The 17141-nt window shown below is 37.3% G+C and overlaps 2 protein-coding genes across 7 annotated transcripts; one reads left to right on the top strand and one right to left on the bottom strand.

Moving 5' to 3' along the window:
• On the bottom strand, positions 1 to 2258 carry LOC117632151 (L-ascorbate oxidase homolog). Its single transcript, XM_034365569.1, has 3 exons — positions 1921 to 2258; positions 726 to 1835; positions 1 to 650 (listed from the first exon to the last, which is right to left on the bottom strand). The coding sequence occupies exons 1-3, from the start codon at positions 2166 to 2168 to the stop codon at positions 350 to 352; spliced, it is 1659 nt and encodes a 552-aa protein (XP_034221460.1). The 5' UTR covers positions 2169 to 2258; the 3' UTR covers positions 1 to 349.
• A 2790-nt stretch (positions 2259 to 5048) lies between these two features.
• On the top strand, positions 5049 to 16668 carry LOC117630994 (alpha-ketoglutarate-dependent dioxygenase alkB homolog 6-like). Of its 6 annotated transcripts, none has more exons than XM_034363892.1 (10): positions 5049 to 5163; positions 5613 to 8349; positions 12308 to 12840; positions 12982 to 13092; positions 13191 to 13251; positions 13390 to 13434; positions 14389 to 14501; positions 15513 to 15765; positions 15861 to 15907; positions 16316 to 16668. In XM_034363892.1, exons 4-10 carry the CDS (start codon positions 12985 to 12987, stop codon positions 16493 to 16495), a joined length of 807 nt encoding a protein of 268 aa, XP_034219783.1. In that variant the 5' UTR covers positions 5049 to 5163; positions 5613 to 8349; positions 12308 to 12840; positions 12982 to 12984; the 3' UTR covers positions 16496 to 16668. The 6 variants fall into 6 exon arrangements, with proteins under 6 accessions (XP_034219783.1, XP_034219784.1, XP_034219788.1 ...); XM_034363893.1 differs by having other exon boundaries at positions 12308 to 12845; XM_034363897.1 differs by having other exon boundaries at positions 12308 to 13092; positions 13396 to 13434.
• Positions 16669 to 17141: the final 473 nt, after the last annotated feature.

The following is a 17141-nucleotide window of genomic DNA, read 5'->3' as shown; positions in this document are numbered from 1 at the left end:
TAATTAAGAAAGAGATTATAACATATAAATAAAATGGAAGTACAAAAATGTAATGGCATATTCATTTCTCTCTTTTTTTATTCTGATAGGAAAATGTAATGGCATAATTCTAGAGAGTTGATGCACACATAATGAGGCAATCTTTTATGTTGTGCCAAACCCTTCTTATTCTTTACCATTCTTCTAACTCTCTTTGCTTAAATTGGCTGCAAAGAAATACAAAAAATCTTAATGATGATCTCTCTCTCACACTCACTCACACGTGTACACTTTTCCGGATCGTCGCTGTCCCTCTCTACTCTGTATCTGTAACATAGTGTGAAGCGGCATGGCATGGCGGTGAAATATGTTACATGCTGTACGGTGTGGGCTTGGGCATGTCCTTAACGATGCCACAGACAAGGGCATTGTCTGGCATGTTGTACTCGTTTCTGAGGGAGCGTGCAATATTTTCAACGTCCACGTAAAACTGTTGTCCTAGGTAGCGCCTCTCCGGTTGTTCAGACCTTATGTTCCACATTCCGGCGTTATCGAATGTCAACATGATGGCAGCCCAGGATTTGGGGAACACTTGGACACTGTACCTGCTCACAGCGTCAAGGAGATTGTAGTTGCTTCTCTTTGCTGGGGTCCACGTGCCGGGCTCCGAGCTGTAGAGGGAGAATGATTAATTTCCTTTAATTAGCTTAATTAGATAGATAGGTATAATAAATAGATGAACTTACGCGACGGAAAAAAAGGAGTATCCATCCAAATGCCATGTCTGAAGGCTCTTCTCCGGGTTCTCAAAGATGATCTCAACGAAATCTTTTATGGTTATGTTGACAACATTGGTTAGCATGGTGATCTTGTCTGCCGCTGTGGCTGGGGGAGTATCCTTCATGGTATCGGACTTGAAGACTTTGTCGCAAACTTTATAGTAGTCAGCCAGCTTGAGGGGAGTTTCAGAGTCCACGTGGGAGATTCCGTTGATGGCATAGCGAAGCTTGCCGTCCACCTTGCTGGCGGAGTTGACGAGCTTGATGGTGCGGCTGATGTTAATCTTACCATAGTGGTAGGAGCCCTGAGGATTAGGCCTGGCAGCACTGGCAGTGAGGTTCCAGCGGAAGGAGCGGAACTGGTTAAGAGACCAGGCCCATCCTACGGGGGCCTTGGGGAGTTCAGGCGAGGCAGGGCCCTTGCCATTTTCGTAGCGGATGATGCCTTTGCCGGTGAGCACGCTCTTGGTGAAACGGGTGGAAGCCACCATGTAGTAGTCCTTGGGGTCCTTGTCGGCAGTCACAAGCACGGAGAAACATTGCCCGAGATGCACATCCATGGAGTCGTAGGTGTTTTGGACGGTGTGGGAGCCCTCCAATTCAACAAGCTTCATGGAGTGTCCTTGGATCCTGAAGTTGAGGGAGTTCTTGAGCCCCACGTTGCAGATCCTGTACTTGTAGGTCTTGCCGGGCTTCATGACGAAGAGGGGCTCGTCTTTGCCATCTCCCTTTGAAGATTTGCCGTTGATGAGGACCCCATCTGGCCTGGCCATGGAACGACCGCTGTCCAATAATTTCTTTAGTTGGGTGTGGCTTTTGGTATACCAGTCACCGATGAGGACAGTGTAGTCATCCTCTGGATCGGCATAAGGCACGGGAATGAGCAGGCGACTGTTCACGCGGAGGCCACCGAAGGCACCGCCTGCCTTATGCATGGCAGTTGTGGGATAGTACATGTAGCTCCCGATCTGGTCCTTCACTTGGAATTGGTAGGTGTAGTTCGTACCAGGGGGAATGGGGCACATGGTTCCAAGGGTTCCATCTTGCCATGAATTTTTCCTCTGCTGGATACCGCTCCTGCAATAATTAATCACAATTAATTAAATAAAAACTTATTAATTAATTATAGGATATATGTGAATCGAATTAGCTAGGTACGCACCATGTCACAAGGAATGGCTCGTCAAGGTTATTGAAGACGTTGAGCACGATGTTGTTGTTGGTGGTGGAGTTGATGTTGGGTCCAGGAAATTGGCCATTTATGAGAATGACTTGCTGGGGAACTCCCAGAGGAGAGAGGGTTCCATAGGTGACATTCCATGTGAAAAAAAGGTAAGGGTTCCCACAGTGGACAACCGAAATTGTCCCAACTGAGAGGCACAGCAGCAGCATAAGCATCATCCCAGACATCTTGCTCTCTCTCTAGTTCAAATGCTCACACAATACGTAAAGCCAATCTATGTATCACTTAATATTTGAAGACGATGTTTGATTTGGTGTACTTAGTATCTCCCCCACCCTACTCTTATATACATGCCATTGACAATTCTCGACCATTCAAATCCCCCGCTATTGTCTGCAAAGCTTACCCTTCTATCTTGCCCCTTGCAATGCGCCCTTCCTCTCATTTTTTTACTCTTCCACATCCCTACAGACCCTCTCTCCCTTTGACCGTGTCCAGCCCTTTTTCATAACAGTAATGCTATATATATATATATTTTTTTTTGATGATAACAGTAATGCTATTTAGATGCATAAGATTGATCACATTAACTGACCACTTATGTGGCAGTTAATATGTATATGCCACGTTATTTAAATGTGGTCAACTGTGTTTTTCTTTTTTCCTTTTTAAATTAAATAATTTATATTTTCAATTTTTCGTCTTCTTCGTTGTATCCCTTTGGTTGCCTTCTCCTTCCCTTTTGGTATTTTCTCATCCTCCTGCGATCTCTCTCCAGAAAGAAAACCAATTCTTTGATTCAACAAACCCAACTCTGCAAATCAACTAATCAAGAAAATCCAACTCAAAAATCTAAATGCCTATTTCACTAGCTATCTAGAAAATCCGAATTGATTTTGAGATCTCATATTCTCTGGTCATGTGTATAAGAATTAAAAAGAATTTTAAAGCTTTAGTGTGTTGCTAGGGATGGGGTATTAGCTTTCCAATCAAATGGGCAGTCTGGTGAAGGATCGAAGTCTAACAATTCTCAAAATATGAACTATTTTTATTTTAAAAATGAATGTTCTTCCAAGATGGATTGATGCGATTTGTCGGGTTTCTCGCGTGGCTTGGTGGTACTCCGAGATGTGGCAAGCAGTGCGCTGGTGTTACTGGGTAAGGGTAGATTTGATGGAGGAAGAGAGTGTTGAGTAGAGAACGAAGCTGCAGCCTGCTGCTGCGTAAAGATGCTAGGGTTAATTATAATTAATTATAATTTTGTTGTTTTTAAGGATTATTAAAAAAAAACAAGTAAATAAAAATAAAATATACATGAGAATATACATTAATTGACATGGCATGACCACAACAGATGCCATATAAGATAGTGGCTAATGTGGTCAATCTTGTGTGTCTAAATAACATTATTCTTTTCATAATTATGAGTACTCTCTTCCCTTGAAAATCTTTTTCATCCTGTCCTCCTTCAAACTTTAGAAAGATCCCAACCCTGCAAGTTCATTACAAGGATTGGACGGGCATGCAGACGTTTAAAATTTTAAAGGAGTATTTTTGCTCACCACTTTAAAATTTCCAAAAGTTGATATATGTCCATGGTGTTTAGCTATAGTTAACAACTAGCCCCTTAGCACACGCTCACGCATGTGTCAATTGGTTTTCTTTTTTCTTTTTTATTTATTTTTAGAATTAAGAAAAGATAATATAGGTAGTTATGTTCCATAAAAGTAGGACTTATTATCTGATTTTGTTTTTAATTTTAATTTTTTTAATATGAAAAAATGTGAATTTACCATATTATCCTCATTTAATTAATAATTTTAATTCTTAATATTTGAATTAACCAAGGGTATTTTATGGTATTTTGAATGTTTCACCATTCTTTGTCTTTTGTTTATATATACTAGCCTCTTCCCATACACTTTCGTGCTTGCGAGAGAGTTTTTTTTTTAAATTTAAATTTGTTTTAGAATTAAAAAAGATAATGGGTAGTTGTGTTCCATAAAAATAGAATCCATTATCTGATTTTTCTTTTAATTTTAATTTTTTAAAATATAAAAAAGTGTAAATTTACCATATTATCATCATTTAATTAATAATTTCAATTCTTAATATTTGCATTAACCAATGGCATTTTCTGGTATTTGAATGTTTCACCATTCTCTGCATTTTGCTTTATATATATATCTATATATATATATTTATTTATTTGTTTGATGACATTATTATGAGAGAGAAACAATGCTTTAATAATATTTTTCCTGACCCCTTTACTCTTAGAGGAATGCTAGAAATCTGCTCTTTAATATTCTCTTTTGGACCTTCTCCATTTTGCTAATAACATGTGTCACTTTCTTACAAATAAAACAATGTCATTAATGAATGAGACCATGTAGTTGTTATTTTTCAAGTTTATTCTTTTATTTTTCTTTATGTGGCATAAAATATTTGAAATCCAAATTTAAAAAATAAGAAATAGAATTATAGTATTCAAAAAATAAAAATAAAAAACCCTAAACCCCACCCATCTCGACTTCTTCTAGCCTCCACCAAACAACCCCAACCCAATCACAATTTTAGAACTGCCATTAAAGGCCCTTTTTTAGCGCTAGTTTGGTATTACTGTGCTTTCAAAAAACACTATTGTTGTGCTGCGATAATAATTAGCTGTGAAAAAAAGCAATTATGCGTTCGGTAAATTGTATTTCAAAAACTGCTGTGAGTAGTTAAAGTGTGTGGTAAATTTTTATCAAAAGTGCTTTTAGTCTGTAAAATGACCGAAAAGGACATGATGATTAAACTGTTTGTTTTTTTCTTTTTCTACTTAAAAAAAAAGAAACCCAACTTCCTACATAAATTTTGAGTGCTGCTAAACGAACCCTAAAATTAACTGAGTACATCATACTATAAAAGTATATATTGAATTACTGATTTACTGTAATATAAAATGACCAAAAGGATATATGGAATTGTGAAACAAATATAATTTTAGTAAGTACCCCCTACTAACCATATTCAACCCTAATCAAGAGATTGCTTGTCCTATTGTGTATTTAACGAAAGAGGTGGTGTCTTCCACCAGTTTGTGTTTTCATTGTTCACGGACTTCCTTGCCTTCGTCTTTTTCATCGCTATGATCTTCCTCTTATCTTCCGAGGTGCTAACTTTCCGACTCACTTGGGTTCTATCAGGAAGGGGATTGAATCTCACAGAGTATCTCAGGTATTTCCATCGTTCTTATTATTAATTTTTTTAATCAATTGTCGATTCAATGACTTTGCTCTCTTGGAGAAATCTTAGAAATGGAAATCATTCCCAATTTCTGTTTTGGTTGCCGATAAAACAGTGGACAGCAAAGACCAAGGGTGCTTGAAGAAAAAAAAAATTCCTTTTTTTATCTGCTTTTGGTTGCTGTATCCTAAATATGGAGAAGAAAAAAAAATTAATGATAAAACACAAGGAAAAAAGAAGTGAAGATTAATCATGTTTCGACAAAATAGAAATTGGGTGCTTTATTCTTTTTGGGCTTAACTTTTCTCATAGATTGCTTGCACTTGAGGGCATTCCCCCGCATGTTATTGTTTTAATGCTTTTGTCCTCTGTTGGGTCATTTGGGTTGGTGTCATTTTACATTGCTAACCTTATGTTTGTATATTTTGCTTGAATTTCAGCTGCACCCAGAAAACTATCTTAGAAGATAATCTGCAGAGCAGGGGACTTAATCTACTGAGGTTAAGTATCTTTGAAACCACTCCAAGGACCTCCTCTCCTTTGAGTTGTAGTTTCATTTAAGTTGCCAAAAACTCCTGCAGTAACTTTGATACCTCGCCAGCTACATGTTCCAATGGATCTTTTTTTGCTTCACAGTTTCTTAGGTTCCATTTAATTTGGTATTTATTTTGGTGTGATATATTTCTCTTAGGGTGTGTCAAATGGTAAAGCTGCAAGTAAACCATCTATTGATAATAATAAAAATGAGCTTTCTAACCCTAAACCCTCTAATATCTGAGTATGTTGTTGAATCTATTGGGTGTTTTGTTGAGGTTAATTTTAGGGTACAGCAATGGATTGAAACATCTGAGCATGTTGTTGAATGTTTTGAGTGTTTTGAGACTGATGGAGAGAGAAAAACAGAGGAAAATAGTATCTGAATAGAGTTTTTTTCTTTCAATTACTTATAAGATTTCTTCATATAAAGCCCTTTGTTTAATATCAGTTTCTATTGAGCTCCCTTAGTTTTTGGTGGATGTTGGTGTGTAAGTGTGTGTTCTTCCTGTTATTCACACTGAACCCATTTTTCTGGAAGGCCATAACGGTATAAAGTAGGTATAAATTAGGTCAAAATGCTTCTGTAGAGGACTGTTCTGTATGTATGGAATTTTGATCTTTGTGGAAATATGAATGGTATGTTAGAAAGTGAATTCATATAGACCGCATAGTTGGAATTTTGAGTTCTTAGGTTTATTTTTGTGCAAAGTCTTCTGTTAGAAGATTCATTGAAGAGCCATTTCTTTCCTTTTTCAGTCCCTCTTCTGTCACTTGAAAGGCTAAAGTACCTGCAAAGACATGAATTCTTGCAGGAATTATAGCTCATGAGAGCAATACTTTTTTTTATATAAATCTATTTAAAGGATGAGACATAGAAGGATCTTTGAAAATTATGGTCTGGAATGGATATTTTGCAGACCAAAGTTTGAGAGGTCTGTCATTGGGAATGCATAATTGTATCCGAAAGCTTCCCGTGATGAACTTTAGGTCAAACTCATAAAGAGAGAACATTTAAATTCGTAAAGAAGGGGTAGTGTTCAAGCTATTTCCCAAGTTATTATTTCAAATCTTTGCCCTTCCAAGTTTTAAAGGTTTAAATTGTTTGTTAGGGTTTCTCAATTTGGGTGTTTGATTTACGAATTTTAATTCTTCTCTCTTTCTAAGTTTGAAAACTACCTTCATTATCTGGTTGGAGTTGTTGATACAACCAGAACCAGATTTTAAATTCAGTTGGGATTGTTGGGAGATAAGAATGGGAGATTTTTTTGGCTGGCTCTTTGTCAGTTGGGATTTGTTTTTGTTTTCTTTTCTTAATGCTTCTTAATTCCTGTTTTGCTTTAGCAAAGTGTTCAGCTCGCATGAATTTGATCTTTCGGTTAATAGAGCTTAGAAATTAGCTTACGGCACCATATGAAAATGGGTTTAATTTTCTTTAGGTTTATAGTGAAGAAGTCGATCGTTTAAAAGGGTTTTTCTTCAAGAACAAACATATAGTGTAATTTAAGATAAACAAAAAGAAACTAAACTATTTTTATATCACCAAAAATTTCAGTGTCTCTGATACCTAATCAGACCAAAGTGAGTCAAATTAAAGTTAGTAACCAACTGAACTTACTACAAGTGAAATGTGTCTGAACAATGAGTTGAGGCAAACACCAGAGGAGCCACAATAAGTTATTAATTGTTCTTCAAAACAAGAAAACAAACTAAAGAAACACATAATTTCAAAAGTTCAGAGTGAATTGTGTCCTGTTCGCGTTTTTTTTAAAAAAAGAAAAACTCCACAATCAGTTTTGCCCTTGCATGGCCCTCTGAAATTTGGAACTGTTCAGTTAAACCCAGATGTGCCATAAGAAGTCAGACATGGGTGAGCAGCTCTCCTCCTCGCCTGAGCTGCTGAGCCTGACCACTCCATCGACATTGATTGGCGGCATAAGGGAGCATCTCCACCCACACATGACTTACAAACTGCCACTTTCTCCCATTAGTCCCCCCTCTATCTGACTCCAGGGACTGCAAGGCTTTAGCAAGCCTGCATGCATCAAATAGAACTGACTTGCTTCTATCTCCTTTCACTTTAGATGGAAGGATGTCTGTGCACACATCCAGTAGCTTTGTGCATGCTTTCCTTTCACCCAATTTCATTATTTTCTTTTCCTTGAAAAATTCTTCAGCCTCAGCACATGTGTCTCTAAACCTTATCTGTCCAATCCCATTCAGTAGCATGAAGGGGCACATGACTAATAGTTCAATAACAGCTTACTGTCTTCACAATTTTCACTAGGAACCGAGTTCGAGTTTCGATTCACATCAGAATAATAACATAGATCGGTTTGTGCATTTGGTATTTGTTTTTGTGTGATATTTTTCTCTTAGGGCGTGTCAAATGGTAAAGCTGTTGATTTGTTGGAATTTAGGGTTTATGATTTGTTGATTAAATTTTGTGATGGACCTCTTTTCCTCTCTCTGTTTGTGCATTTGTCTTAATTAAATTTGTTTCTTAAAAAAAAAATAAAATGGTCTGTTTGATTAATTGATATGACAGTTTGCTTTGATTAATTCATGTGTATGACAGAAAAGGTTGGGAGCTGCTTTTGGAGCCTCATTTATTTGGCCTGCGAGCTTGATTTACTTCTCCAGGTTTTCATTCTCTTCCATCTCCATCTCCGATTTTAATCTATTGGTTTGGAAAAGCTCATATTCAAGTGATTTTTAAACTCTAAATCCCTAATTGATGATAATGCCTAATATTTTTAGTTAGTTGAAATTTTTATAATGAGTTATTAGATGAATATTGATGATTTTCTTTGTGGATAATGATTTATTAGATTGAATGAATATTTGTAATAACCCAAAACAAAATATCTAAAAAGAAATAAAATATCTAAAAAGTAGGATTAATATCTTCTAGCAAAAAGACAAGTTTGCCCTCATATATTTTAACAGGAAAAAAGTTGACTTTTTGATCGAGAAAGAATTTGGCAATTCCGCTTGCACCTTTGCATAGAGCACGGCGAAACGAGTCCGTAGACACGGAGTAGACCCGAATCGGAGTTGTAACGAAGAAATTACGGCCAAAATACTCACGAGGGCAAAATGGGAATTTGGGAGATCAGTTTTTTTTAAAAAAAACCTGTTTTCTTCTCCCTCTCTCCTCCCACACTCTCTCTCTCTCTCTCTCTCTCTCTCTCTCTCTCTCTCTCTCTCTCTCTCTCTCTCTCTCCCGACAGTTTGAGAAAACCAGTCGGGCAGCCACCTTCCAAGCCACCCCGACGCCACCTCACGCCACCCCGACCCTCCGGACCGGACCCAGCAGCACCGGCCAGCTCCCGCCATCAACCCCAGCCGTCCGCCGCCCCTGCTGCTGTCTGGAGCCGCCGAAAACTGCTGGAAAACGCAGCAGTTTTGGCAGATTTTCCAACCTCAGTTTCTCCCTCATCTGGCCACCAAATCAGTCGTGTGAGGTATCGATTTCAAGCTATTTTTCGTGTTCTAGATGCTGGTTGGGTAGGAATTAAGGAATTTTGAGGTTTGACAGGTTGAATTTCGAGTTAGGGTTTGGCCGGTTTTGGAAATTCAATTCCGGCCACTTCCGGCCAGTTTTTGGGCTATGTCCAAGAACAAAAGTGGTTCCAAATTAGGTGTTTTACCTAGGATAGGAGTTTGGAGTCTTGGTTTCGAGATTTTTCGGCCACCCGAAATCGCTTAAGACACCCAAATCTGCCCGCGCGAGGCGGCGCGTGGGGGAGGTTGGTGAAGTAATTCTGTGCAGTTTTGTGATCCTCGTGTCGTCACGAGCGCGTAGGATTTCTCGGATCTCGATTCGGAGTCCGTTTGAGCCCTGAACGGATTTTCCATATCGCGCGATCCTTGGGTGCAGTGTCGTCAAATCTTCGGATCGCGCTGAATTTTGGATATGTCGTACTACATGATTTCAGGATCGTGTAGGATTCGACGGATTACGAATCGGAGTCCTGGATACTCCGAAATCGCGAACCCTGGGGCTAGGGTTTGGATTTTAAGCGATAACGTGATTTTGGCCAATCCGACCGTCCGTTTCGGACCAAATTCGCGGAACTTGGTTCCTTCTCTGTAAGGAACCTTCAGAGAAGCCCAGATTGGCCATCTGCGACCGTGGACCCACGGGGTCCCGAATCGGCTGGTCTGGTGGTTTATCGCTTAGCTGAGCGTCGGATCTTCCAAAACTGATTCAAGTGTCTGAAAGGCTATTGTGGACATAAGAGTAACTTGAAACGAGTGCACATATTTCTAGGAGCCGGGGGCAGGGTGTTTAATTTAATTCTTTTTATTCAGCAGTTTATTAATTTAATATTCATGGTTAATCAGGCACCAGAGGTCCGGTCGACTTGCAGGAGGGACCTACGAAGGGTCCAGCTAGCTCGAACCATCAGTGAGTGGACTTTCTTTCATAAACGATTTTATATGCATGAGTTATATAAATGATTTATATAAATGAGATTACTTAAGTGATTTTTTATAATAATTTTATACAAATAAGCTTTTATAAATCAGTTTATATGGGTTAATGTCATTATTTGATCTTGAAGAAGTTTTATGAACTATTCATTTCGAACGTGATTGGTGCTGTACAATGCTTTGATTTACGTGTTGTTTAGTTACTGAAGCTCAGTAATATAAAAAGCAGAGTTTGAGAACTCTATCAGAGGAGATAGCAGCAAAATTTCAGTTTCACCAAAAGGCAGTGAGTTATTAGATTTTTCTAAAAATAGTTTATTTTAGAACCACCATGTACCCACCCTTTATTTGGTGATTACCCAGAGTTGGCCCGATGTCTACGGACATCCAGTCCGATTTCAGTTTATGTCAGTGCACTTGACTTTGCCTCATGAGTTTCGGGGACGCTCGGACCGTGAGTGCCAGGATTTGCGGCTCGGCAGACTTGGTGTCCCGAGACCTTCCAGGATTTGCGGCTCGGCTGACTTCGTGTCCCCGAGACCTGCCAGGATTGCGGATCAGGCTGACTACGGTCCCCTGCATTCTGCCTGAGCGACTCGAGCTGACTTGGTGTCATCGAGGACCTGCCGGAGGATCAGGCTGACCATAGTCCCCCGTATCCTGCCAGTTTGCGGCTCGGATAGACTGCGTGTCATCCGAGACCTGCCAGGGGAATTGACGGACTTACAGGGGTACTTCTAGGTGGTACTTTTCAAGGAATTTCAGTGTTTTATGAAATTATTGTTTTCAGAAAATTTTATATCAGTTTTCTTAATTTTCGTGCCGTTTTATATCTGTATATATATGCATATACGTATACCTATTGATTTACATGCTTTATATATTTGATTACAGATGAGCTTTAGATTTACTTACACACTTATTTTGACTACGGGGGTTAGTATTTTTATAAAGTAGTTTGAGAATATTTTTTTTGTCCACTCACATTTTTTACTTGTTTTTCGCCCCCAGGCCGTAGAAGTGCGCAGGATCCACCACCGGGCCATCCCTAGCTTCCGCGCCACCAATTAAGGTAGAGTTTTGTGGAAAAATCCTTGAAACCTCGTGAACTTTAGAAATTGCTATGATATCTAGTTTTAGTGGAAAACTGAAGCTGGCAAATATTTGGTTATTCTATCCTGGCAGTTGGTGTGGATTTATTCGATTGTTTGACATGTGGAAAAATTTGGGTTTAGTCAAAATACAGGGGAGACTTTGCCGAAATTCGGTAGGAGTCCAGAGAAAGTTTTCATAGTAACTGTAGCAGGAAGGGTAAAAAGGTCTTTTGTGCCCGACATTCGCCAGGTGTCGTAGACGCACAGGACTTGGCTCGAATTCCAAAGCGGAAATTGGGTCGGGTCCTGTCAATATTGATGATTTTGTGTTTGGATAATGATTTGTTGGATTATAGATGACTATTATGATTTGTTGATTAAATTTTGTGATAGACTTTTTTTTATAACTTAATAATCTGTTTATCGATGATGTGTAAATAACATAGTAGCATATTTAAAATTTTTAACGGGTGTTTTGAATGAAGTGCTTCCTTCTATTCTTCAAAAAGACGTCTATTCTGGTAAACTTAATTGAGTTTGAGCTTATGGGGTTAAACTTTTTGCCATATTTTTATTGCATTGTTTCTTTTCTTATTCTTATATGCAGGGATGATTTGTTTCTTTTTTTCCTTCTTCTCAATTTCAAACAGATTTACAGTACTTTCTCTTGCTAAAATTTTGTGAAATATATGTATATAGGGGAGCTCAAATTAAGAAATAGTGGTTACGCATTATTCCTTTTTCATAAAATTCAAATTTTCTTCAATACATCCAACTATGATTCTTTTACCTCTCTTCAACTTTTCCTTTAGATAAACACAGAATTTAAAATATGTTTACTTTGTGTGACATCAATTGGAAAACCATCTAGAACTTGCTCATTAGTTCTCTTAATTTCGTTACTTTGTGTTTCCTCGATTGGAAAACCATTTATAACTTTCTTATTAAATTGTTAAATTATATTATTCATGTTTATACATAATTAGATGTTTATGATTATTGTCCTCACTTGATTTTCCCCATTCATCAACACTAACACTTACTATTTTCCCACTTTTTTATAACAGGTCAAGATCTCCATCAAAGAAAAGAAAAGTCATGAAGAAATTGCAAAACAAAACCTGCCCAATTAAACAGCATGCTACTCAAAACTATCCAAATTTTGCTATTTTGATAACTGCTTCCCGCTATTAACATCTCAATGTATATACAAACATGCCTACTATTTTAACATAACAAGCAGCCTGTAAAATATGTTATTACTTTCTTTTTTGCAACTTATACTTCCTTAGTTAAGCATAATGCTACAAATTAAATCTCATTGTATATATAAACAATCTTATTTTGTCTACGTAATTTCAAAACCCGCAGCATCATGCGGGCTTTTTTGCTAGTCCTAATGAAGAGAGGAAAACATTTAATTTAATTATTTAAAATATCTAAAACTTAGCCCTTTTTGACTAGGATTGATGCTCCTGCATCACTATAGAATTGGTCTTCACTGGTTTTTATTGTGTTATAGGTTTTTTAACATTCTCTTCTTAACAATCTCCAAAATCAACAAATGCTGACACCATTCAAATAAGTGAAATAAAAGAAGGTGATGTGAGTTATAAGCCTTGACAATCTGGGAGAAATCTACTGTGCTCTGCTCATTATCCTAAGCACTTGCTTCATTTTAATTTTTGTTCATTTCATTATGATGCTTTGATGTCCATATCTTGTGTGGTGGTTCTGACAGAGAATGGAAAGAACAGAGACTATAGATAATTTCAAAGTTGGATCTCTGCCGACTTTAATTTACATTCCTGACTTCATTACGGATAATGAACAAACCATGCTTCTAAATAAGGTAGAAATCCATATTTGTCTTACATATTCCATCCTTCTTTCCCAATGCTTTATTTTTTGTGTGAAAATTCTCAGTATGCTGGCTCCATTGCTTTATAGATATATGAAGCCCCTGTATCGAAGTGGAAATCTTTAAAGAATAGGAGGCTACAAAACTGGGGTATGGTTGTGTTCTATGTGGGTTTATGTATATTGGTTTTCTATATGGTGTTTTTTATATTTCACTTGCATATAATACCTAGAAGATATGGAGGGAACTCCATCATATTGACTTTGATTAGTTTTTCTTGTGTTTGAGTGACAGGCGGTACTGTCCATGAAAAGGGTCTTCTACCACAGGATTGTAAGTGGGAAATAATTTATTTTATCACATGTGGAGAATATTTGCATTTCACAAATTGATGTGTCATTGGGTGTTTGGTGAGACCCCACTAGAAGCAATTTTTATAGGGGTGGGTTTCTGGGTATGGCTTTGATGCACTTTTTGAGTGATACCAATGTAACATTCAAGGACTTACTGAGAAATGGCATGGCTTTGCGTTTAATGGCTTTTTTTTTGGGGGGGGCAGCGGCGCGGGGGTGGGGTGTCAAATTCTTGGCGCCTATGCTTTTGCATTCAGTATTTCAAGTCCTATTGGTGTGGCCATTGAAATCATAATAGATAGGAGAACCGAAGGTGCCGTGCCAGATTTGATATCCGCTATTTCAATGGGTCTAGCATGTGGAATGTCCATCTTTGTAGCAGTAAACCTTCTATTAGTGAAGCAGATAAATAGTGGACAAAGAGAGAGGGCAAGAGGGTGACTAAGATAAGAAAAAAGAGGAAGAAGAGAAAGAAGAGAGAGAAAATGACAATTTTAATGGAGACTTAGGTGCTACATTACCATACAGCATATTCTGGGTATGACATTGTAAAGATATTTTTCGGTTGCAAAGTCCCACAGCCCAAATAGTCCATGTGGTATCTGTGCAATTCAACAACTCATGAAGTTATTGCCTCAACAGCCAAAAAAAATTATATTGCCTCTACAAGTCATAAGTCAGCTTTAAATTTGTAGAACTTCCATAGGATGTGGAGACTTGTTTAGTGTTCACCTCGATTTGTGAAGATAATTTTAGTGGCAAATTTGTTGGCCTCTTCTTGTAGGAAGTGCGAAGCTAATGATATAGAGCAATGTCTTTAGAAATTTCTATGTGATTAAGCAATTGTTCATAGTATATTGCGAGTTCATCATTGTTTGTGAATTATTTGTCTGAAACAATAATCTCTCTCTCTCTCTCTCTCTCTCTCTCGCAGTGCCCTCATGGCTAACCAAGATGACATACAAGATATATGAAGAATCAGGGCTTTTTCCATTGCCAATTAATCATGTCCTTATCAATGAATACCTTCCTAACCAAGGCATAATGGTTCGCCTGAAACTCAAGGCTTTTATTGGTCATTGCTTACTTTTTACATTTGCATACTTTTGTCCTTGTTTTAGTTCAGTTTTCTCCGTGTCCTTGAAATAACTTAGTTCTTACAGTTACAAGTCCTTTAAATTTTTTTTCAAAGTTTAGAAAATTAGAAAGGGAGGGATTACAACTTTTTCATGGATTTGAACCCATAAAATGAACAAGTAATACATTTCAAGTCCATTGTTGACAAGAAAACGTGTACCGGCCACTGCTTTGACAACCCACAGGTAAGTTTCCAGTCACTTCAAAATTGCGTATTAGTGGTAAAAAATGTGCAGATTTGAATTAAGGAAGGCTATGTATGTGGTTTTTGATTGGATCTTTGAAAGATGAGGCTCTGAACAAGACATCAAAGTGCCTTTGGGTTTCTCCGAATGTTTGGATTTATGGATTTGAACCATTAAAAATGTATTTTTTTGTCTCATAATTCATGGAGATTTTCTGTCCATAGCATTTGTGCTGCAACGAGGCTGGTGTCTGGTTGGGATGGAGGAATAAGTGGATCAGGCAGAGAACTTTGTTTCATAATCCCAAAATTTACAACACATTGGAAAATCCTGTTCATGTCTGACTTTGGTTACAGAAATCTGAACCAAAAATATAATCAAGATATTTAACAATTTTATGGACTTAAAAGTAGAGCAAGATACAGGGACCAAAATATATTATTTTGAACTTTCTTTTACTTTTGATTTATTCTTATTGTGTGACTTGAACTTTGCCATGCATTTGCTTGGTGATGGCTTGTCTTTTGATTACTTGTTGCTTTTCAGTTGTCCACTAAAGGAGTTTTCCAATGAATTAATGTTTTTGGTGTTATGTTGGATTATTCCGTTGGAAATTTGAGCCTGCAATACTTTCCTACATTATTTAGCTGCAAGGTGGATGCGTATGTTCTTATTACAACATTTCTTCTTTTCTTTTGGCCTGAGCCTCTTCTTGCAATAATTGTGTATCATATAGGCACACCAGGATGGGCCTGCTTATTATCCAGTTGTAGCGATCTTGTCCCTCAGGTCACCTGTTGTTATGGACTTTACTCCCCATTCAAGACTGACATTGTGTAAAAGCACATGCACAAATGATGTTGAGGATACAAATTCTGATAGGGGAGTTATTAAGATTGATACAGATAAGTCAATGGATGAACACCATCCTTTTCCTGTCATATTAATGCCGCGCAGCTTGATGATATTCAAAGATAAAGCATACTCGGGTTTGTATCTTTTTGTTAAAGTAACAGCTCGATCTCTAGCTATTACTTCTTTATTCTAACAGCAAATCTGGGCATGTCCTACTTGTGATTTTCAGATTACTTGCATGCTATCAAAGACAGTGAGGTACAATGTTATGATGGGGTAAGATTAAATTTTCCCCCCTCTTTTGGTAAGAAACAAAAATGTTGTTAAAATTGAGGAACAGTTCAAAGTAATGAAAGCACCAGCAGTCATACCTATGTAGAAGAGCAATGATAAAGAAAACAATACCACACATTGAGGAAAGAAGAAAGTCAGTCCAAAACACTCTTCTCCAAACCCTAAGGTTCTTAGGACTTCCAGAAATTCCTGCAAAAATAGATGAAACTGAACCCCGTAATGAATCAAAATACATCATTCTTATCCAATAGATCTTTAATTGTGCTAAGTGCTTTTGAAAGGTTAGTTGTGCGTAATGAGCCAATAAAATTTGCATTTCAACTCGGTGCCAACATAAGTTACGTAGATTGGCATTTTTCCAACTGTTTTTTGTTATCCTTTTTTGTTCAGGCTGTAAACGAAGTAGAAGCTCTACATGGGCAAGTTATGAATCATGCTTCGTCACAATTGGATGGCGCTGTTGATGTAATGAAAACTGGGGACCTCAAGAGTATTCATAGAACTACCCCTAGAATTTCATTGACATGTCGATTAGTTCCGAAAGTTCATAAAAATGTGTTCAGGTTTTAGTCTGTGTCAAGTCTAATCTATCTGGAGGTTTTTCACCTGTAAGAGCTTCAGACGATGACCTAATTTGATGCGGGTGGTATTCACAGAGATGTGAGATGTATTATGGATGATTTAACAAACTTTGCCATACTACATAAAAATAGAGCGAATTCATTTCTTTCACCAATGATCAATTTATATTTTATATTGCTTTTGTTTTTTGTCAAAAATATTTTATATTGATTTGATTCTAGCTGTGAGGCATGACCCTGTTTAACATTTTCTTTTTGGTCTGGACAAAAAAAGTAGTAACTTTCAGGCACGCCGGTTTGTAAATTTATCTCCAGCTTAGTTTTTTTTTTTTTTGGACACAATCTCCAGCTTAGTTATATATATATATATCAATATTTTTTTTTTCATATAGTAATTTCCAAAATAGCATATTTACCCCAGAAAATAAAAATGCTCCAAAAAAGCATATATATAGGCTTGGAATGATCCATTTTCAAATTAATAAAAAGATATTTATGATTTGAAATTCGTTTAATCAGTCATTTGAAAGGAAAGGGTGCATAAAATTAACCCCAAAAAAAAGGTGTATAAAAAGTTGGGTGTGGATATAGATAACATAATAGTAAGTTGAGTCTAAATAAAGACAACGTGATGT

The sequence above is a fragment of the Prunus dulcis genome, chromosome 6 (genome assembly GCF_902201215.1).
Source record: "Prunus dulcis chromosome 6, ALMONDv2, whole genome shotgun sequence".
Classification (NCBI taxonomy): domain Eukaryota; kingdom Viridiplantae; phylum Streptophyta; class Magnoliopsida; order Rosales; family Rosaceae; genus Prunus; species Prunus dulcis.
Note: the sequence above shows the minus strand (reverse complement) of the source record. Positions and strands in the feature narration are given on the sequence as shown.

Bases quoted from the DNA above. Each gene is read 5' to 3' on its own strand.
- LOC117630994 (XM_034363892.1), top strand. From the start codon at position 12,985: ATGGAAAGAACAGAGACTATAGATAATTTCAAAGTTGGATCTCTGCCG. The intron at 13,252-13,389 runs GTATGGTTGTGT...CTTGTGTTTGAG, and splicing joins TAGGAGGCTACAAAACTGGG to TGACAGGCGGTACTGTCCAT. The intron at 14,502-15,512 runs GTTCGCCTGAAA...TGTATCATATAG, and splicing joins TTCCTAACCAAGGCATAATG to GCACACCAGGATGGGCCTGC.
- LOC117632151 (XM_034365569.1), bottom strand. From the start codon at position 2,168: ATGTCTGGGATGATGCTTATGCTGCTGCTGTGCCTCTCAGTTGGGACA. The intron at 1,836-1,920 runs GTGCGTACCTAG...TAATTATTGCAG, and splicing joins GAGCCATTCCTTGTGACATG to GAGCGGTATCCAGCAGAGGA. The intron at 651-725 runs GTAAGTTCATCT...CTCCCTCTACAG, and splicing joins TACTCCTTTTTTTCCGTCGC to CTCGGAGCCCGGCACGTGGA.